Source organism: Anabrus simplex, chromosome 1 (genome assembly GCF_040414725.1).
Source record: "Anabrus simplex isolate iqAnaSimp1 chromosome 1, ASM4041472v1, whole genome shotgun sequence".
NCBI lineage: Eukaryota > Metazoa > Arthropoda > Insecta > Orthoptera > Tettigoniidae > Anabrus > Anabrus simplex.
Window position 1 is genome coordinate 555,545,369 of NC_090265.1, and position 23,630 is coordinate 555,568,998.

At 42.4% G+C, this 23,630-nt stretch overlaps 1 protein-coding gene across 1 annotated transcript in view; it reads left to right on the forward strand.

The window, feature by feature from the left end:
• LOC136869374 (hapless 2) overlaps positions 1 to 23,630 on the forward strand; it is a 216,952-nt gene that overhangs the window by 109,318 nt on the left and 84,004 nt on the right. Inside the window, exon 7 of the mRNA XM_067144842.2 lies at positions 15,413 to 15,691. Coding sequence (XP_067000943.2) covers positions 15,413 to 15,691 — 279 coding nt within the window. The remainder of the gene's footprint in view (positions 1 to 15,412; positions 15,692 to 23,630) is intronic.

Genomic DNA, 23,630 nt, shown 5'->3' on the forward strand with positions numbered 1-23,630 from the left:
ATATTTTAAAGCTGGATTTCAAAGGTATCACTTTAAACAAAACAGAAACACTAGACGTCCACTTAAACTGAGTGGTGGATAACCATGTTATCCCTTTCAACTCTATCTGTATAATATTTACAAAAGTATACAACCTGTGACAATAAAGTTCGGTGATTAGTCCTGTACTATCAACATACTGTAGATGAACAATGCACGACAGTGACCTTACTGTCCTTCGAAATAGTCCCCTCCCATAACTATGCACTGCTGAGATCGGCGATACATGTCTTGCAAACTTTGCAAGAAGGCTTCATTTCGGATGGTGCTCAAAAGCCTCGTCACGTTTCGTTGGATGTCAGGAATATCGTCAAATCTCTTTCCTTTCAAAGCGAGTTTGAGTCGTGGGAATAGGAAAAAGTCTGGAGGATTGATATCTGGTGAGTATGGGGAATGTTCAAGTTGCATCACCCCCTTTTTTGCCATGAACTGTTTGACAATATTGGCTGTGTGTGGGCGAGCGTTGTCATGGACAGAAAACCAAGGACCTTTTTGTCCGTACTGGGGTCGTACCCTGCGTAGACGTTTCATGAAACGGGTCAACATTTCAATGCACCGTGCAGCATTCAACGTCGTTCCCTCAGGTAGAAATTCCTTGTGGATAATGCCTTGACTATCGAAAAAGGTGATGAGCATCGTTTCGATGCGTGACTTTTCGGCTCTGACCTTTTTCCGATGAAAGGATCCTGGAGAACGCCATTCCATGTTTTGCCGTTTCGTTTCAGGGTCGTACCTGATACACTAGGTTTCATCCTCAGTGACAATACAGTTCAAGAAATTTGGTGTCGCATCCGCCGTTTCGACAAAATCCTGTGAAGCCTCTAAACGTGCCTGTTTCTGATCGTCAGACAAGTGATGTGGCACAAGACGAGAACACGTTTTCCTCTTCCCTAACTTCTGGGTAACGATTTGTCGGATGGATTCACGGTTAATCTGCAGTTCATCCTCTATCATGCCCACACTTAATCACCGATCGTTCGTGATTAATGTCCTCGCCGTCTCAATGTTTTCGTCTCTGACGGCAGTCGCCGGTCTTTCGCTACAGGGGTTGTCAGAATCACTTTCCCGGCCTCCTCGAAAACGGGCGAACTACTAATACACACACTTCAAGGACAGTGCTTAATCTTCATAAACACGTACCAGCATCGCATGCGTTTCTTTCGGTGCCTTGCCAAGCTTGAAACAAAACTGTGCATTGATCTTTTGATCGTTCATGTTCCTGTTCACCGATCAGAACCAACGCACTATACACTCACTGTGTCAAACAGGTCTTACACGGCACTCATACGTTGCTCAACTGAACAACGTTGGGAGCAGGTGGTCAAAACCTGCTGCTACGCAGGTGCAGCGTTGTGTGTCACCAGTGTTGCCGAATCGACCGTTCTGACTTCATACACCGAACTTTATTGTCACAGGTTGCACTTTACTTTCTCTCTTAATTAATGATACATTCTCAAATAACACACGTTGAGATTATTAACTCAATTATTTGACTATCGGGCACTTAAAAATTATCAAATGAATTAATTGAAGTTAATCATGTCTTTACATGAACTTAATAATCGCTAATTATATTTAACATACCGGTAACGATCCTTTCTTTTATTTTACAAACTTGCTTATGCTTATGCTTTTAGAAAATTTCACGATCTTATTCACTTACACAAAATCGCGTTCTCGTAGAATTAAATCTGTCACTAACTTTGCATAAAAATTATTCAACAGCAGTCTCAAAGAAATGAACAAAACACAGACAACGCTGGAAAATCTGATCCACCGTGCTGAACACGTGGTCAGATTAAGAACCACATTTCAAGATATAGCACTTCAAAATAACTACTTCACACACACCATGCACACATAGGATAGTTGGATTTTATATGCAAAATGCAATAAATATCCCGCAGGATCACTATTTTACAGGCAAAATTACGTTATAATTGAGCACAGATTACATATTCCACATGAAAAATTCAGACATCATTTATCACTCATAACCATTATAATTTCTTTTAACCCGATCTTAAATTATTATTATTATTATTATTATTATTATTATTATTATTATTATTATTATTAGCAATGGTTTTTAAATCCAGCATCAACGTCTGAATTAATATTTAAATAAGAGGACACAATATGCATTATTGCGTGGCAATGCACTAGATGAAGCACAACCTAATATTCGTCCCACAGTGTTTCATGAAAATCTGAAATAATCATTTTAAATTCTTATTTATCAGAGAGGTCATTGATTATTAAGCATGATTTTAAATAATTGCACTGAGGTAGAAATATTCTCAGAAGGCAAACTACTCTAAATCTACACTAATAAATCCCAAGTTTACCAAGCAGGATGAAATGTAAAAAATATCACTAAATTACTCAAATCTAATAGAAATATTATCTGAAAGAAGAAGGTCGTTAAATTTTCTACAAAGATGGACAGGAAATATTATTGAAATGTACTTAAATTCTGCGACGAAGCTCGATTCCCGGAGCGGTCTGTTTTGCTCCCATGATGGTAATATTCGTCACGATCTCCCTCAGATGTTAATGGCGCCTACATGCTTAGCACCACATGATTGCTGTAGATTTCAAGTTCCACATCCGAGGAATCGATCCTCTTGAATGTAAAGTAGACATACTGGAATTGGTGTCGTAATTATGCTGGTGATAGTCCTCTTCTTTCTTCAGAAGTTATTGCTTAGCTGAAACTGACACAAAAATTTTAGAACAAGTTCGTGCTAGGCCAGACTGAATTATTCAAATGTACATGTAACTTGGCTCGTAGACTTCTCGAAGTAGAAGGGTATGTTCTAATTTTTTTGTATACGGGGGGCCCCCGTAGTTCGCTCCCCCGCCGTGACCATCGACTCAATCTACATGTCCTCCGACATGCTATTAATTTCTAAAAAGAAAAGAGCTGGGTAGAGTGGGAAGTTATACATGGAGTATCTGCCTGTTTCCATGTCAGACACGCTGCCAGGCGAGATTGTGTTAGGTATATGGTGTTGAAGTATGGTATTGAAGGGTCAGGGAAAAACCACATAGGCAGAAAGAAGAGAGAGCCTACATGTAAAACCTGACATCTTTTGATAGCACATGAAAGGATGTGGGCTGGAAAAAAGACCAGAGGTTGTGTTAGTTAGGAACAGGTAACATGCACAAAACATAAACCCATTCCTCGCCATTCCATCGTCTGGGGATCAGTCCGTCTGGGCACTGCTGTGACTAGCGCGGTCCTTGCCGGCTGCGGAGCTATGCGTCGAGTACCACTAGGACCTACCGCACGGCTCCACCTCCTTGGGGTACCTCGTACCCAGTCTCCGATCCTGGAGAATGAGGCCAAGCCCGCCGAGGTGGGGGCCTCCTGGAAGGGGGTGGGTCATGGCGCCGGGCCTCCTTCCTCTCTGCCCGCGCCATGGCCCGGTAGATAGGGCAACTGCGATGGGAGGCCGGGTTGCCCCCCCCCCGAGCAGTTGGCGCACACCGGCGCCTCCCTAAGTGTTGCGCAGGCCGTGTAGTGGTGATCACCACCACAGAGGTTGCACCTCACCTCGAGCCCACAGCTGACCTGACGGTGGCCCCACCTCAGACAGCGGAAACACTGCAAGAGCTGCTGAGGGGGACGTTTTACTCTCACCTGACTGCCACTACCCGCTGAGGTCCTCTCCTGATTGGCTCCTCGGTTGACTGCCGTCCTGGGAGCAGCCTTGGGTTGCGGCTGGGTGGCCCTCTCCTGGTGGGCCGGCGTCGCCTTCTGCTTCCTGGTCCGGCGTCGTCGTCTTCTGCTTCCCTGGGGTTTCTTCTCGGCAGGGGAAGAGGCCTCGTCCTGGGGCCCTCCTCCCGGCCTGGTGACCCCGGGGTAGCTGGTGGCTCCACTGCGTCACCGTCTTCTTCCTTCTCCTGGCTGGCGGCGGCGTCAGTTGGTGCTAAGACTTGACTGCGTTCCCTGTCCTGTGGGGCGCACATCGAGGTCTGTAGCTCGACAGACATGCAGGCTGCGTCGCCGTCTTCTTCCTTCTCCTGGCTGGCGGCGACGTCGGTCGGTGCTAACACTCGACTGCGTCCCCTGCCCTGAGGGGCGCACATCGAGGTCTGCAGCTCGACTGACATGCAGGCAGGCTGGGCCTGGGCAGCAGCATCGGAACGCCAGGGGGCGTCCTTCTCCACTGCTGTGCTGCTCTCCATCATCACGGGCGCACTCCTGGTTTGCGCCCGGGTAACAGGCCCTTCCTGGTAGGCCTGCGTCTGCGACCACTTCGCCTTGGTAGGTGGTCGACGATCCTGGTTGGCGGCCTTGTTGGTCTGCGTGTACTTCGTAAAGCACAGCGGTCCAACAGGGGTCGCGTCGAAGCGCCGCAGCGCCGCCGTCGTCGTCCTCGGTCCTCTGCTCCGTCTGGGTGGCTGCATCCTCGTGGCTGCCCCAGGCGTCCAGCTTCTCCTTGAGTCCTGGTAGCCGGGCGACCTGGTACAGTTGGGACACCAGCTCCGCGTAGACCTCGAAGCGGCGTGCGTCTTTAGGGCAGATGATGACCGCCCAGGAAGGGATCAACTCGCCGATCTTCTCTCCCAGGAACTCCAGCGATCACACTAAGGAGATCGATTATGTCGCTCGTTCCCCGATAGGTGTTCTTCCCCCACTGGTTGTACACCACCAGCGACGGGCGTCGAAAATCGGGGGCGTCCAACAACCTGAGCACCGCTTGTGGTTTCGCCACCGCTCCCTTGTGGTTGTAGTCGGCCGGTCTCGCTGGAACTGATAGTTTCTCCATCCTGGTCCTCCTGTAAGAAATCCTGAAACAGAAGAAAGAGCGAGCACTGAAAAGTGCTACAGCTCAGACAATGCTCCTTCGAAGATATACTAATAAGTACAAGTGCCTGGCTGATACTTGAAAAGTACAAAGCACCTGGCAAGGAGAGAGAAAGCGCAGCGAGAGGGACAGTCAGCTCGTCCTTTTGTGTTCTAAGGAAAACACTGAGTTTTATAGCCTCTCATTTGGAGGTGTGGCTCTCGGAGTAATTGTTATTGGCTTGTGTACGCGTAATTGTACATCGTGATTGGTTTAGATTGTTCTAGAAGTTACATGAAGACGGGCGAGCGAGCGCACGAGGCAGTGGGTTTAACCTTGGGACAGGCCAGCTTATCACGTGATATCCATATTTTATCGATCGATGAGGGTGAAGGGAAGAATCAATACTTTGAAATTCCGACTCCTCGAACAGCTGACTGAATGATATAGAAGACTGTCGCCAAAAATAACATGAAACTTCGCTCACATTGAATGAATGACACTGGCTATTACAGGCACATAATCAAATACTCGAAATGCACAAAATGACGGGGCATGTGCAACACATGTCAAACTGACTGGCCTGTAATCTTCGGCTTTATGTTTATCACCCCTTCCTTTATACACAGTGGCTATTATAGCAACTCTCCATTAATGATACATTAATGATACCTGGAATGTCCTTCTTGGAAAGCGTTTCTGCCTTAAAGAACCTATACATACCCTTCCATTTTTCACTAAAATTTCTATGACTGCCAACTATGCTTGCCATCATGTTGTCTTTAGACGACTTCTTCGCTAGACTCAAATTTCTAGTAAGTTCCTTCAATTTCTCCTTAATTCGACAACCATTCCTTACTCTATTTCTACTTCTCTACTTCTCTATTATAATATAGTGGGTCTTTGCCATTCTTTACCACCTTTAAAGGTATTTACCTATTTTCACAATCTTCAACAATTGCTTTAAACCCATCCTAGAGACTATTTACCTTTTTTTATTTACTGTTTCCCACCGATCATATTTACCTTTTAAAACTCCCTCATGTCTGTCTTATCAGCCATATGGCACTACCTAATAGTCCTACTTTTAAGGCCTTCATTTGTATCACATTTATTTTTTAACTACGACAAAAACAGCTCCGTAATCACTAATACCGTCTGTTACTTCACTTGCTCTATACAGCTTGTCTGGTTTTACCAGCACCACGTACAGAATATTCTTCTCTCTAGTTCGTTCCATCACTTTCTGATTCAGCTGTCCATCCGAGATTAACTTATTTGCCATTTGTTGGATTAACTTATTTGCCATTTGTTGGTCATGCTTCCTGTCGTTCAAATAACCTTCCCAATTGGCATTTGGTAAATTGAGAATTCTCGCTACAATCACGTTCCTTTTCGTATCGTTTCCCACATAGCTGATTATCTTATGAAATGAAAATTAAATGGCGTATGGCTTTTAGTGTCGGGAGTGTCCGAGAACAAGTTCACCCGTAGGCGACCCGCGCGTCCTGATAAGGATGAAATGATGATGAACACGACACATACAGCCAACCCCCTTGCCAGCGGAATTAACCAATTATAGTTAAAATGCCGACCCTGCCGGGAATCGAACCCGGCACCCCTGTAACCAAAGATCAGCGCGATAACCATTTAGCCATGGAGCCGGACATCTTATCATCTAATTCCGAATCAGCTTCTGAGCCACCCTTTCGAGGTCCGAACACTCCAAAAATATGAAGTTGCCTATTATCTTTAGACATGAGCCTTACATCTAGAATTTCATGTTTGCCATATTTAACTCTTTCGTAGCTTACAAATTCTTCTTTCACCATAATGAACAATTCCCCTCCTACCATTCTTATCCTATCTCTACCATAAACACTCCAGTTCCGTGAGAACAATTCTGCATCTATTATATAATTTCTCAGCCATGATTCGACTCCTATATTACAATACCTGGTACGTGTATATCTATTAAATTAATTATATTCCTTTATTTACGATATTTCTACAGTTCAACTCTACTTGACTTCCAGATCCCTGTACCCCTTATCACCGCTACCTACTCCACCCCGTTTCTATGAATATACCTCCTCATAACCTTTCTAAACAATATTCCTAACTTAAACGTACCACTGCGGTGGTTCAAGTGAAGGCATCTGAGCGCAGATCCCTATCTCCTACCCACCCATCAGGATCTAGAACTTACCCTCCCAGTTTCCCACGTACCCATTCCATAGCTCTTCCAGTCAGTATCCCTCCTACACACTATTCCACTGATAACAATCCCTTAAGCAATTCCTTAAACTCCACCCGTGCTGCACTTACCAGATCGCACACTTCCCCAGCTATGTTGGTTCTTATACCTGCTTGCCTTACGTTGTTGGTACCAACATGAAAAACTACCACCTTCTCCTTTCCTTCATCCTTCTCTTCTACGTTCCGTAACATCTGCTTTAACCTAATTCCTGCGTAACACTCTACCTTGTTTCCTTCACACAATTTCCTCATATGTCTAACAATGTAATTGCCCATGACCAGAGTCTCAACCCTACCCACCTCATTTGATCCCCTGTCCTCCTAGTCTCTCTTATCTTTCCGAACGGCTGCAGAAGCTATTTCCTCCTCCCTTTTCTCCTTCCCAAGACCCTGTTTCACCTTTCTTTTCGTATTTACTCTGCATTTCCCTTTCCTCGTTTTCCTTTTCTCCTATTTCCGCACTCCTCAGCAAAAGTTCCCTATTCCTCATATTCCCTGTATTGTTCTACCTGCGGTGACACATACCGATTTCTCACCGACACCTGTCCTGAATTCTGTTTCTAAACAAAGCATTTAGCGTGGAATTTCTTTCCCCTTAAAACATTAGACCACCTGTCTTCTACAACTGCCTTTTCCTTCCCATCCTTCTTGTATATCTGCCATACCCCGTACATTGTTTGAGGGAGACCTACTTTCCTTCCTGTCTTTCGAGAGAAAATTATCGCTTTCAATCTCTTCAACTCCTCCCTCATACTTCTTTAATGCCTGGCCACACCCACAGTTCCTACAGCAGCATACCTCAGCCATCTTCTTTACAGTATAATGAACAAAGCAAAGATAAAATAACTTATTCTGTTCCAAAAAATCAAAGGAAAGAAATATTGTCAAGGATATTACACAAAGATCACACGACAATAAGGCAATTATAATAACTACACTCCAATACTATTTAGTCATATTATATTATTATATTTTTATTCTACAGCGTCCTAAGAAAATGAAAACTGCCTTTAATCACTGAATATCGAAAGGACTACACAAGAATTACATAATATTAAGCTGCAGTTAAGCCAATCCTAATTACAACAGTAGAATTCTAGTAAGACCTACGTTTCTAGAGAGAGAAATGTCTACTACTACACAAATGTTTGGAAATAATAAAATAAGCACCCTAGTTTCTAATAAAATAACTACACTACAATGATTTAAAACTGTCAACTGTATCTTAATTACAATAGGTTACTATTATGAGCAAACAGAAATGATTACACTACAAAGCTAAATGGGCAGACAGATTATTACTATTTTACCCTACTATGCTCTAATAGAAATGAAAACTGCCGGTTAGTTAAATGCTGAAATATCGAAATGGTTACCGTACACAAGGATTAGGAATATATCAGACACGATACTATCTAATATGATAACTACACTACAATTCTTAACTGAAACAATAGAACTGGACTTAAAACTAAAATACTTGGTACTTGGGTTAAAATTCTTTTTCCACCTACGCGCTAACAGAAGAGAGATTTTTACCCTATCAGACAAATATTTCGCAATGATACAGTAAGCACGATAATTTCTAATAATACACTGACTGACAGAGCAAATGCAACACCAAGAAGGAGTGGTCAGAACTTTATGCCAATTGCAGGGTAGACTGACGTCACTGAGGTATGCTCATGATGTGAAATGCGCCGCTGTGCTGCGCACGTAGCGAACGATAAATGGGACACGGCGTTGGCGAATGGCCCACTTCGTACCGTGATTTCTCAGCCGACAGTCATTGTAGAACGTGTTGTCGTGTGCCACAGGACACGTGTATAGCTAAGAATGCCAGGCCGCCGTCAACGGAGGCATTTCCAGCAGACAGACGATTTTACGAGGGGTATGGTGATCGGGCTGAGAAGGGCAGGTTGGTCGCTTCGTCAAATCGCAGCCGATACCCATAGGGATGTGTCCACGGTGCAGCGCCTGTGGCGAAGATGGTTGGCGCAGGGACATGTGGCACGTGCGAGGGGTCCAGGCGCAGCCCGAATGACGTCAGCACGCGAGGATCGGCGCATCCGCCGCCAAGCGGTGGCAGCCCCGCACGCCACGTCAACCGCCATTCTTCAGCATGTGCAAGACACCCTGGCTGTTCCAATATCGACCAGAACAATTTCCCGTCGATTGGTTGAAGGAGGCCTGCACTCCCGGCGTCCGCTCAGAAGACTACCATTGACTCCACAGCATAGACGTGCACTCCTGGCATGGTGCCGGGCTAGAGCGACTTGGATGAGGGAATGGCGGAACGTCGTGTTCTCCGATGAGTCACGCTTCTGTTCTGTCAGTGATAGTCACCGCAGACGAGTGTGGCGTCGGCGTGGAGAAAGGTCAAATCCGGCAGTAACTGTGGAGCGCCCTACCGCTAGACAACGCGGCATCATGGTTTGGGGCGCTATTGCGTATGATTCCACGTCACCTCTAGTGCGTATTCAAGGCACGTTAAAGGCCCACCGCTACGTGCAGCATGTGTTGCGGCCGGTGGCACTCCCGTACCTTCAGGGGCTGCCCAATGCTCTGTTTCAGCAGGATAATGCCCGCCCACACACTGCTCGCATCTCCCAACAGGCTCTACGAGGTGTACAGATGCTTCCGTGGCCAGCGTACTCTCCGGATCTCTCACCAATCGAACACGTGTGGGATCTCATTGGACGCCGTTTGCAAACTCTGCCCCAGCCTCGTACGGACGACCAACTGTGGCAAATGGTTGACAGAGAATGGAGAACCATCCCTCAGGACACCATCCGCACTCTTATTGACTCTGTACCTCGACGTGTTTCTGCGTGCATCGCCGCTTGCGGTGGTCCTACATCCTACTGAGTCGATGCCGTGCGCATTGTGTAACCTGCATATCGGTTTGAAATAAACATCAATTATTCGTCCGTGCCGTCTCTGTTTTTTCCCCAACTTTCATCCCTTTCGAACCACTCCTCCTTGGTGTTGCATTGTCACTGTCAGTCAGTGTATAACTATAGTTCAGTTCTTATGAGTTTCGCCTTGACATTGTTGAACGCTGCCTTTTGGCGAAGACTTAGTGAATTAATAAACAGCCAATCATAGGCAGCCGATCGCTCCGATAGAGCGCGTTAGATTCGAGTTCCGGTTACCAGTGTTGTCGATCTGTTGTTTAACCACGTGCTATCAGCTGTGTGTTGTATTGTGCTCAGTTCTTGTCGCTGTTTTTGTCAGTTCACTCCGTGATTCTTGACAAAGCACCAACAATGACGGCTAGAAATAATGTGTTGATTGAGTGGTTGAAGGGGCATAATATTTCGGTTCGCAATGACATGAGGAAGGAGAGATCACATGCATCTTGTGAAACAAAACAAGCTCTAGTACCCAGTTTATGTGATGGATGAAATATGCAGGAGGCATGGGCATAAAGTTGTTCGCCCTCCATCATACCATTGCCATTTTAACACCCTAGAACCGATTTTGGCCAAGTGAAGGGTTATATAATTGCGAATAACCGACTCTTCATAGATTTTGAAAGACTTCTTTGGGAAGTCGTAGGCCATCTGCGCCTACATTCTGCGCAAGACTGGAGAAAGGCTGTGAGACGCAATCACAGATAAGTGAAGCTTGGGAAAGTGTCGCAGACGATTAAGGGCCGGTATTATAATAGAGGTTTAAACTGTTGGTTCAGTTTAAACTTCGGTTTATCTGCTAGTCGCGTATTATAAAACTTAATCTTAAGTTTAACTAGAGATTAATTTTACTGCCACTTATCTACCCTTTAAGCTGATGTTTAAGAATACATAACCTTACAACATGGCCGAACGAATGGATCTCGAAGATATTTTTGAGGTGTTTGAAGAAATATTAAGCGATGATGATGAAGTGGTTCAAATTATTGAACGACCACGGGCATCACGAGTTTTTCGAGCAAGGGCACGTCACTTGCATATATGGAATGAAACAGAGTTTTTAAATAGGTTTAGGCTTACAAAACAGACTCTCATAACCCTATTTCAGCAAATTGCTGCTAGAATGAAACATGCAACGAAAAGGTAACAATATAAAAATGAATTTTTGAACTGTTTGAATGTCAAAATATAAGTTTTAGAAAATAAAGTACCTTCTTTCTATTTCAGAAATTATGCTGTAGAACTCCTCAGTCAGCTACTAATAACATTGCGGTTTAATGCCACCGGTAGTATGTTTATTACAATGGGAGATTTAGGAGAGAATGATAAGACCAAAGTTTCACGGACTATATATAAATTTCTGTACTAATTGCACAAGCGATTCTATTTCCTTACAAGTAAAATTAGGACAATATTTATTGTTTTTATCTACCATTTTCCCTACAAGAAGTAAACAAAATATCGATAGTCATCTTTTCTCGCAAGTCACTGTTACCAAGATCGTATATTTCCCTCTTCACCTCAGTTTAACTTAGAGCGGCCATTATAAGACTCAACATCGGTTTAAACTCAAGTCACAGTTTAACTCAATCTTCAGTTTAAACCTTCATTATAAGACCGGGCCTTTGACGTTATTATCTCGTTACGGTCAAGCGAGAGTGAAAGTCAACAGACAATAACAATGCCGATATTGACTCCGAAATGAGTGGTGTATTCCCTTTGTAGGATTTTTCCTTCCTTAGGAGAAATTGAATCGTTTAGCAACGCGAGCTTTTATAGATGGCGAGTAGAAATGTTATTTCTTTTTCTCGCCTTTTATCTGTTCAAGAATTAACCTATTTTTATCTTATAGCCTTATCCTAAATATGTTATGTGTTCTTTTTAATATGAGTTATGCATTTTAATAAAATGATAATTTATTCTGGACTTATTTTCGAGTATAATTATCGTGTTGTGTGTCGTGAATCAGCTGTTTGTACTCGTAACAATTACGCATCAGTGTCTAACTTCCGGTTAACTGATATAGATGTTGATTCCCATAGGGAACCTGTATCTATATCATCTGATGGCCAGGCAGGCATAAATTTTTGGTAATGAGATGAGGTCTCTCATAGTGAATTAGCACTGACGGTGGCTCCAAGTAGCTTACGCAGTGGCCTCCACGGTATGCACTAGCCATGCGACTTGGTGGGTGTGCTATTTACCAACTGATGAGCCCAACTTAGCACACTGTGGCGAAACGGTGGCAACCAGGAATGAGTTAGCTGGGGAAAAGTAATGTATAATACCCAATAACGGACCGTTTATATTGGTATTATTCCGGTAATAATAATAAAAATCGTACGGCCTCAGCTACCGTGTACAGACATTTGAATTTGACGCCATCTGGCCAATTTCGACGTTCCGTTTTACTCTAGGCCCACTAGATGGCAGACCGAGTAAACCGAAACTCTCTTGATCGTCTATGGCTGAGATTTAATGAATTTTGTCGGGTAAACACCAATGTGTCACCAGAGATCTTTTACATGCCGACATCATACGACATGAAGTGTCGAATGGACTTTTTTCCGCCCTTCAAAAATCACACTACCTCTGCTGGGTTTGAACCCGCTATCTTGGGATCCGAAGGCCGACACGACCACTGATCCACAGAGGCAGGTATTATTCCGGTTAACTGTCAAGTCGAAACTTGTAGAAACGCTACTATACACTACAATGATTCTAAACTGTATTTAGACATATCCTAATAATTGCAATTATTGCAATTGGTTAATTGAAACAACAGAAATATAGTAAGAATAAATCCTTTTTAGAAAGAATTTTCGTTTTATTCCTACAAGCTAACAGAAATGGCTGCTCTTAAATGCTGAAAGATTCAGGGTGCAAGTATAAGTTACGCCGGAGACTTGAATTACCTACTCAGAACTACAATGAAGTTATCGGAATACAGGAATCAGCTGATTATTAACTTTGTTTTCTTTTTTTTTTAATCTGCTTACCCTCCAGGGTTGGTGTTCCCCTCGGACTCAGTGAGGGATCCCACCTCTACCGCCTCAAGGGCAGTGTCCTGGAGTTTCAGACTTTGGGCCGGGGATACAACTGGGGAGCAGGGCCAGTACCTCGCCCAGGCTGCCTCACATGCTATGCTGAACAGGAGCCTTGCGGGGAATTGGAAGTTTGGGAGGGGTTAACAAGGAAGAGGGAAGGAAGCGGCCGTGGCCTTAAGTTAGGTACCATCCAGGCATTTGCCCGGAGAAGTGGGAAACCACGGAAAACCACTTCCAGGATGGCTGAGGTGGGAATCGAACCCACCTCTACTCAGCTGACCCCCCGAGGCTAAGTGGACCCCGTTCCAGCCCTCGCACCACTTTTCAAATTTCGTGGCAGAGCCGGGAATCGAACCCGGGCCTCCGGGGTGGCAGCTAACCACACTAACCACTACACCACAGGGGCGGACAATCAAATACTAAATAATTTATAATCACGTCGTACTTTTATGCATTGTAAAACATGTAAAAACATTGTTTGTTTCTTTGGTAAAAGTTTAATTACATAGTATTGAATCAAAATCTCAAGAAACGATTACCTATTGCCGCACTTAAGTTGGTGGAGTGTGAACCTTTACCTCTCTCTCTCTCTCTCTCTCTCTCTCTCGAAATTCGCTCAGAAAGCAAAAAAAAAAAACTTTTCTTTTTTTTGCTATTTGCTTTACGTCGCACCGACACAGATAGGCGACGATGGGACAGGGAAGGGCTAGGAGTGGGAAGGAAGCGGCCGTGGCCTTAATTAAGGTACAGCCCCAGCATTTACGTGAAAATGGGAAACCACGGAAAACCATCTTCAGGGCTGCCGACAGTGGGGTTCGAACCTACTGTCTCCCGAATACTGGATACTGGCCGCACTTAAGCGACTGCAACTATCGAGCTCGGTCATAAAAAACTTACCATTTTGTAGTTTTTTCCCCAATATTAATGGACCCGGGTACTTTTCGTTGTTTATAAATTGTTATGCCCCTCCTACTTCTAATTCCCAATTACCAGACGAATTGGCCGTGCTGTTATGGGGCACGCAACTATGAACTTGCATCCGTTTCGAGCTCCACTGTCGGCAAACCTGAAGATGGTTTTCCGTGGTTTCCCATTTTCACACCGGGCAAATGCTGGGGCTGTACCTTAATTCGAACCACGGCCGCTTCCTTCCCACTCCTAGGCCTTTTCTATCCCATCGTCCCCATAAGACGTACCTGTGTCGGTGTGTCGGTGCGACGTAACACAAATTGTAAAAAAAAAAAAGTTTAAATCCCAATTGCCGCTACTTTGAAGAATTTGACAATTTGTCTACAAGCGTTAGTTCTTGAAAACAATAGGTTCAAAAAATTTACTGAATTTAATCGCTCTAATTGTGGCTACTAGAAAAATATAAAAAAGAAACATGTGCAAATGTGAACATTGTATAAACGTTTCTCTGCTCTGGGCAGTGGCGTACGGTGAGTCCAAGTCGTGGGCTATCACTAGACTTAGGTTACCCCTTTTCGATGGTTGATTTAGTGAATGCCAAGCCTTTTAAGAGGTTGTTTCTTTTTTCTTTTCTTTTGTTTTCTTTACGTCGCACCGACAAGGATGTAGAAGTAACGGGAGTTAAATACCAGCACTCTGTTATCTATGAGTATAAGGTGAGGGTATATACGGTTAGGAACGCATGGCTGTTAGTTAGCAGTGGTGATCTGATAGACCGTAGCCACTGATCTCTATTACAGATAGAGATTAGTGACCGAAGCGTAGCATACCTATCCCCCTGGTCCCCGCACCAATCGAGCTCTCTATTACAGATAGAGATCAGTGACCGAAGCCTAGCATACCTATCCCCCTGGTCCCCGCACCAATCGAGCATACATCAACAAGCCGCGCGAGGGGAAAGGGATGCAGAGTCTGGGCTGCAGTATCTTTCTCACTGCTTTGAAGTTTTGTAAATGGAACAATGTGTCAGATGCTTACATTATAATGTACTTTAGATTTCCATCGTTCTCATTTGAGGTTTGGGCTTCACCGATAGCTTTGGTAGCCCTCAGTATACGCCACTGGCTCTGAGTTGTATTTATAGGCCTAAACGTAGGTATTCATACTGGCTTTTAGAAAAATACAATATCGTAGCATTAAGTACACAAAGCAGTGATAAAGAAAGTCATATAATACAATAAAAACTTGTTTAACAAATCACAGTGAGATCGGCGTAAAAGAGTTGGCATGTGGTTACTATTCACTTTTATTGTTGAAGGGCGTCGTCCTGTTCCGTGGTGTATTGGTTATCACATCTTCATAACACCCACAAGGTCCCCTGTTCGGAACCAGCTTTTTAAAAACTAATTATTCTTGTTTTCATCGCAGAATGTTTTGTTTGTTGCAGTGGAAGTGGTAAACCATCACCATGAACTCGTCGCTACGCGTCGAATCCGGGTACAACGTAATGATAGGTGCTTTTGTCTTTGGCACTGTCTTTGCGCTTGCATTGGCTCCGTCAACGGTCTTCAGTGCGAACCGATGACTGCAGAGCATTATCATGCTGCTGGGTTCCGTGGTTCGCTGCCTGTTCCCACACAACAAGGACCACTTTGCTTCATCTACGACTTCTGGTTCAATGTTCTTGTCTTCGGTCTTTCTATGCTGTTTGTCATGTTATTTTTAGGTAAGTGTTCATAATCCTCTCAAAATCACATTCATAGACAATGTTGAATTAAATTAAAATGAGTATAAATCACGGTGGTCACAATGACTTGGTTTCCACATCAATTATTTTAATACACATGTCGTAATGTTTGACTTACTTGCCTGAAGAAATATGTACCAGAGAAATTAAAATAGCCTAATAGGGTACCGGTATTTCAAACAATTACTGTACCGGTACATGAAATTTATAATTAAGACTTAAGTACTGGTATTCGGATAATAATAATAATAATAATAATAATAATAATAATAATAATTTTAAGATGAATACAAAGGAGAGAGGAGACTTAAGGCTTAGTGTTTAATAGCTTTGGTTATTAAAACAATAATCACCACACCAAACTTACTCCCATTTTGAAAACTTATCATCCAAAATCACTGTTTAGATTTCAGAGACAGTCGGAAAAAACACGGCAAAGTAGTTAAGGAAATGATAAGATTTCATCTCTCTCCAGTCAGGGTCAATACGGTCAGTACCATCAGTACTGGAAAAAGGGGAGGATTTGGGTGTGAGACATGAGGACCCCAAGCTTTTCCAATTCATTTGAATGGCTTTTTTCTTTACAACTGGCTTTACGTCGCACTGACACGTATATGTCTTATGACGGCGATGTGACAAGAAATCGCTAAGAGTGGGAAGAAAGTGGCCTTGGCATTAATTAAGGTACAGCCCTAGCATTTGCCTGGCGTGGAGATGGGAATCCACGGAGAACCATCTTCAGGGCTGCCGACAGTGGGATTGGAACCCACTATCTACCGTAAGCAATCTCACAACTGCGCGCTCCTAACCGCACGGCCAACTCGCTCGGTCATTTGAATGAATTAATGAGAATAATTTATGTGATAGCTGAGTGGCATTTTCGGTGGCTTCTCACCCAGCTAATGCCTATGGGATTTCTGAAATGTTCATATTTCACATAAAATTGGAGGTCCTGTGTCTGTGAGCATATCTACAGTCACATACAATACAAGGTTACTTGCTTTTGCTTTAACGATCTACGGACACAAAAAAGGAAATTTTCACCGTGACTCTTTAACTGTGTTGTGACTTATTTAGAGCTGATTCTCTAGGATGGGGGAGCTGAAACTAGACAATAACAGGTTGAGTATTTGAAGAATCTATATGCAATTTAATTCAGCAGTAAATTATTTCAGTTAGGGTAGATGGGTATGGATGTCATATGTCCTCTTTTTCTCGGACATGTCCTCTTTTTAACAGCACGAAAAGCGTCCGGCCGGATTTTCGAATAACTCGACAAATGCCCTCTTTTCTTGGGTGGGGGGGTTAAATTTATTTAAACCTCGCGCGGTGCTTAGTTACCTTATTGCCACATATAAATAGGCTACTTTGTTCACAACTATTGTTTACTTCGTTTTCTTTCTAGCTCAGTGTTGTTTATAGGTTATGTTCGTACATAAATTGTGTTAAATTGAGTTCTGAAAGTTTTGTCAAGTATTATTTTACCGTAAATACGAAAGAACATGCCGAAACGAAAGTGCTTGTACAGCGATCTCTTGATCGAAAAGTACAAAGCCTTTAAGAAAGGTCGAAATGACTCAGAAGCTGAATGTTCAATCTGCCCTCCTGGAACGTACATCTCAGTTGTTAACAAAGGTATGAAATCCATATTTATTGTTTAAATAACAAACAATGAACTGTCATAACAATAATAATGAACTGAAAATGAAAATCCACAGCCTGTTTCCAGTCATCTGACCTGGTCAGGAATGAAATTAATGAAGCCCCAATCTAGCGGCGAGGATAGGAAATGTGCCGGCTGCCGAAGCCAGTCTCACTCCTCTGGGGCAACGACGAATGACTGACAGATGAAATGTTAATGGAGAGAGTTGCTGGAATGAAAGATGACAGGGAAATCCAGAGTACCCGGAGAAAAACCTGTCCTGCCTCCGCTTTGTCCAGCACAAATCTCACATGGAGTGACCGGGATTTGAACCACAGTGTCCAGCGGTGAGAGGCCGGCGCGCTGCCGCCTGAGCCACGGAGGCTTTCAATAATAACGAACTAAATTTCCAAATTAATATATGCAGAAAGTTTAATGATTTTCAAACTAATGGTAATAAATCCTTTTCTTTCACCTTTCAGATGGTTTGGACTTGGAAGCACATGGAAAACTTCTAAACATACAAAAAATCGTCAATCTGTTGGCACGTCTTAAAAAAATTAACACGTTTTTCGCTCCTAAAGATAGTAAAGTGAATGGCTTAGCCCATGCAGTAGAAGGTGCCCTTGCTTTTCATGCCGTGAGACATCGACATCGTTTTAAGTCCATGAATTGCAACAGTAATCTGCAAAATGTTTTTTTGTAAATAGTCTGCTATGGCGGGATAAGTTTCACGCAGGAGAAGTAAAAACTGAAGCGATCATCAGTTCTGTTTTATCCCCACATAATTGACGTATGAACAGTATATAGCAAAGTAATTAAACATTTCCAAAATTATGGAATCTGTATCAATAAGCAAACCTACATCGAGAGCATGTTGAACAAAATTATGGAGCACACGGGTAGGACAACCCATTCCAACCCATTGAACTTGACAAAAGAGTGACTGAAAATAGAGCTCAGAGAATTAGAGTAGGTGAAGCTTTATCTGTCCCGTAATAATTAAGAGGTGAATTCCTCAAGGCAGTATTACTGGACCTTTATGTTTTCTTGTATATATCAGTGATATGTGTAAAGAAGTGGAATCAGAGATAAGGCTTTTTGCAGTGACCTTATTCTGTACAGAGTAATAAATATGTTACAAGACTGTGAGCAACTGCAAAATGACCTCGACAATGTTGTGAGATGGACAGTAGGCAATGGTATGATGATAAACGGGGTTAAAAGTCAGGTTGTGACTTTCACAAATAGGAAAAGTCCTCTCAGTTTTAATTACTGTGTTGATGGGGTGAAAGTTCCCTTTGGGGATCATTGTAAATACCTAGGTATTAATACAAGGAAACATCTTCATTGGAGTAATCACATAAATATGATTGTAAATAAAGTGTACAGATCTTTGCACATGGTTATGAGGGTATTTAGGGGTTGTGGTAAGGATGTAAAGGAGAGGGCATATAAGTCTCTGGTAAGACCCCAACTAGAGTATGGTTCCAGTGTATGGGACCCTCACCAGGATTACTTGATTCAAGAACTGGAGAACTCAAAAGAAAAGCAGCTCGATTTGTTCGGGGCGATTTCCGACAAGAGAGTAGCGTTACAAAAATGTTGCAAAGTTTGGGCTGGGAAGACTTGGGAGAAAGGAGACGAGCTGCTCGACTAAGTGGTATGTTCCAAGCTGTCAGTGGGGAGATGGCGAGGGAGGACATCAGTAGACGAATAAGTTAGGGTGGTGTCTTTAAAAGTAGGAAAGATCACAATATGAAGATAAAGTTGAAATTCAAGAGGACAAATCGGGCCAAATATTCGTTTATAGGAGGGGGAGTTAAGGACTGGAATAACTTACCGAGGGAGATGTTCAATACATTTCCAATTTCTTTGCAATCATTTAAGAAAAGGTTAGGAAAACAACAGATAGGGAATCTGCCACCTTGGTGACTGCCCTCAATGCAGATCAGTAGTGATTGATTGGTAACTGTGCAAGTTATAGGTGGTATTTCTTGCTTCGGTGTTGCAAGTGAGGGAAGCAATCACGGTTCATTGAAGATATTCCCAATTCTTGTACAGTAGGCTACTTTGATTATAAACATGGTGGGATAAATACTCAAGATCTTAAGGTTAAAAGTACCCCAAATAAAAAATCTGAAACAATAGTTAATTATGTAAAAGACTCTCTACAGAAACTTGGGTTAGAAAAGAAAGTGGTAGTTTTTTCGGGAAACAATGCCAACACAAATTTTGATGGGATTAAAAGAGGTTCAGGAAGCAATGTTTTTAGTCCCTTAAAGAAGGGACCTAAATGCAAAGTTGGTTGGAATGGGTTGTCCTGCCCATGTGGTCCATAATTTTGTTCAACGTGCTCTCGATGTACGTTTGCTTATTGATACAGACTCCATAATTTTGGAAATGTTTAATTACTTTGCTATATACTGTTCACACTGTGGAGTTAAAAACAGTTTTGTGTAACTGTAGACATTAGATACAAGAAGTTCCTTTATTGTTCAAAAACTTGGTGGCTTTCGTTGTTTGCATGTGTTGAAAGTAGTGATGGGAATATCGAATGTTTTAAACTATCGGTAGACTACCGATTGTGAAGCGTGACTGTCGAATGTTTTCATTCGGTTTGAAATCGGTTATAACGTAGTAATACACGTTTTGTACTGCCGTAGTACCAGTAACTAGTAATAAGCCATTTGCTAGTAACTACCGAAATGTGGATTGTTGTATTATACTACCAATGTTTATAATGTGTTTCTTTTCCTTTTGGTAGTGATATACGCGGAAATATTGAGACTGGTAACAAATGTTCCACAATGGTCGAGTTAAGTGATTGGAAACTGAAATGCGTTGGTCTATAAAATAAGATGAAATGTCCCGATTTAGGTAATTGTGGTCATTATGTTTCATTTCAAATAAAATGCATTTTGTGTCCTTAATCCCAAGTTCATAAAATTAGAAATGCTAGGTAATTTCAGACGAAGGTTGGGTTTACACCTTATTGTAATGACACCACATATTGAAGTAATGTGAATACAACAAACTAAACTAAATGAAAAGGCAACATATTTTCCTAGGACCGGGTAATATTGCATATATTAATTTAAAAATAATTCCACTCATTTAAGGTAAATTTTCAATCATTAGAGGTTCATGGTTGGTATATGGAAAGTATTTATAAAAACTATAACATCATTATCTATTGATAAAGTGCACAATAATAAATTTGCATTTATCATTATACAGTTTTGAGTCAGTCATCTGTTCAATTATAATAAGTGACTCTGACTTTACTCCACAACGAAAGAGGAGGCCGATTTCAGCGCTTACTAGAGGAAACATTTGGAATTTACGATCAGAATGAAAATCGAATACAAACGGAAACAATCGGTTGTAACGCTAGTTGACGACTATCGAATAATTCGGTGCCGTATTGTTTTCATTCGATGTCCCATCACTAGTTGAAAGACTGATTCACATGTTCCCTTCTTTGCAGTCTTTTGTTCTCATAATTCTATCCCCATTATTATAAAGAGATGTTTTGAACATGAGATGAGTGGTGAGGTTGTGATATCCATATTTAATGCCAACATTCTTGAATTAGAGAAGGAATCAAATTGTGTTGCTGAAACTGTCTCTATATTAGAATCTACAGTGGAAAAACTACAGGGAAGACATAATCGTAAATTGTCTCTCAAAGTGAAAGTAATTGTTGATATGAAGAGGGAGGAAAGATATTGTGCACAGTGTGATAATTTTAAGAAGGAAGTAGGAACTGTTTATGCCTCAGCGATAGAGTATCTGAGTCCGCCTCTGTGGTGTAGTGGTTAGCGTGATTAGCTGCCACCCCCGGAGGCCCGGGTTCGATTCCTGGCTCTGCCACGAAATTTGAAAAGTGGTACGAGGACTGGAACGCTGGAACGGGGTCAACTCAGCCTCGGGAGGTCAACTGAGTAGAGGTGGGTTCGATTCCCACCTCAGCCATCCTGGAAGTGGTTTTCCGTGGTTTCCCACTTCTCCTCCAGGCGAATGCCGGGATGGTACCTAACTTAAGGCCACGGCCGCTTCCTTCCCTCTTCCTTGCCTATCCCTTCCAATCTTCCCATCCCTCCACAAGGCCCCTGTTCAGCATAGCAGGTGAGGCCGCCTGGGCGAGGTACTGGTCATACTCCCCAGTTGTATCCCCCGAACCCAAAGTCTGAAGCTCCAGGACACTGCCCTTGAGGCGGTAGAGGTGGGATCCCTCGCTGAGTCCGAGGGAAAAACCGAACCTGGAGGGTAAACAGATGATGATGATGATGATGATAATAGAGTATCTGAAAAAGTGGCTGTCTCAGTATGAACAATTTCAACCATTTAAATGGATGAAACTAGGGAACATTCCAACATGGTAAGATGCAGAAAAAAAGTGTATTATACCTGAAAAATAATAGAAATATCAAAATTGATGTTGTACTGGTACTGTGTTTCAATCAGTTTTTTTTTAATTTTCTGAACTTTATGAAAAACAGTGAAAAGAAACAACAGGAATCAGCAGCTCTATTGTAGTGCAAATATTTTAATGAGTCGCCAAAACCATTATGCTATTCAGAACTCCTAAAGTTACCTGAATTTTTCTTTTTAATTCCAAGTCATAATGAAAAGATAAAGCAAGTATTTTCATTGCTTAATTCACAGTGGATTAAGGACAGAAACAGTTTCGCAATTGAGACTGTGAAAGGTATAGTGTGTCTGCAGTGTGACTTCAAAAATTTCACCACTATTTGTTGGAGAACAAAATACTTTTACACAAGATTCCATCTTCAGAAAAGTGTGAATGGCACAGGAAAAAAAAATAATTACAAAGGTGATAGGCCAATGGTTTTTGACAGTAGCTTAGCCAGTATGAACCGATTGGAGGGGGGTATGATTACAGAATGATGATAACATAATGAAGGTGCTTGTGAATGTATGGTGCGCATGAACGAGTATCATAAGGACACTGATACAAGTAAATTATGTTGATATTCAGATTGCAGTACCGGTACATTACAAAATCTGACATTAAAATACAGAACAAGAACAATAGTATCAAAGTATAGTTTTACAGCGAATGGTATGTTCAGATTACAATCTAAAATCCAACTTTTGAGGCTTCTTAGAAAATAGATTCAAGACATCTGTTGGTTTTACAAGTTTGTCTCTATGAATATTCAATAATAATAATAATAATAATAATAATAATAATAATAATAATAATAATAATAATAATAATAATTGCTTTACGTCCCACTAACTACTTTTACGATTTTCGGAGACGCTGATGTGCCGGAATTTTGTCCTGCAGGAGTTATTGTACGTGCCCGTAAATCTACCGACACGAGGCTGACGTACTTGAGCACCTTCAAATACCACCGGACTGAGCCAGGATCGAACCTGCCAAGTTGGGGTCAGAAGGGCAGAGCCTGAACAGTCCGAGTCACTCAGCCCGGCTTGAATATTCAAAAGAACCAACCCTTTCAGTCGATTTCACTTATTTATCATCAGTTTATGTTTATTTTCATTTGTAAACATTCCATAGGGGATGGGAGTTCTAACCCCCAATAACCTCCCCTTGGCTACACCCCTGGTCTTTGATGAAAATGAAGCCGTTATAAGTGATTAAGGTGCAGTGATTCCATCAGTAGACTGTGTCCTCTTTGTTCAGGTTGGTGGTCCTGTTTTCTTAGATCGGTGATATGGCATCCCTCTAAGATGGAAGCACAGTGAAACGGAATATAACTAAATGGAAACAACAACATTTTTGAATCATTACAATTTTACATCCCCCATTACATACATGGGGTATCACCCTCCAAAACATATTGGCAGCCGAAGAAACTTACGACAGACAGAACGCAGTTTTCTGAAATGTAACATCTGTTTCATTGTACCCCACATAGTGGGGTAACTACAGTTAAATAGACTGAAGGGTACAATGAAATATGTTTATGTTGGATATAATAGCTCATTTATACCCCGTTTGAAACACTTACTTACAGTAAACATTACAGTAAAACATATTCAGTAATAAAATATTGGCAGTAGGCTTACTCAATTATAGCATAGCCTATAGGCCTATATCCCCGTGCTGTAGGGGGTAGCGTGCCTGCCTCTTACTCGGAGGCCCCGGGTTCAATTCCCGGCCAGGTCAGGGATTTTTACCTGGACCTGAGAGCTGGTTCGAGGTCCACTCAGCCTACGTGATTAGAATTGAGGAGCTATCTGACGGTGAGGTAACGGCCCCGGTCTAGAAAGCCAAGA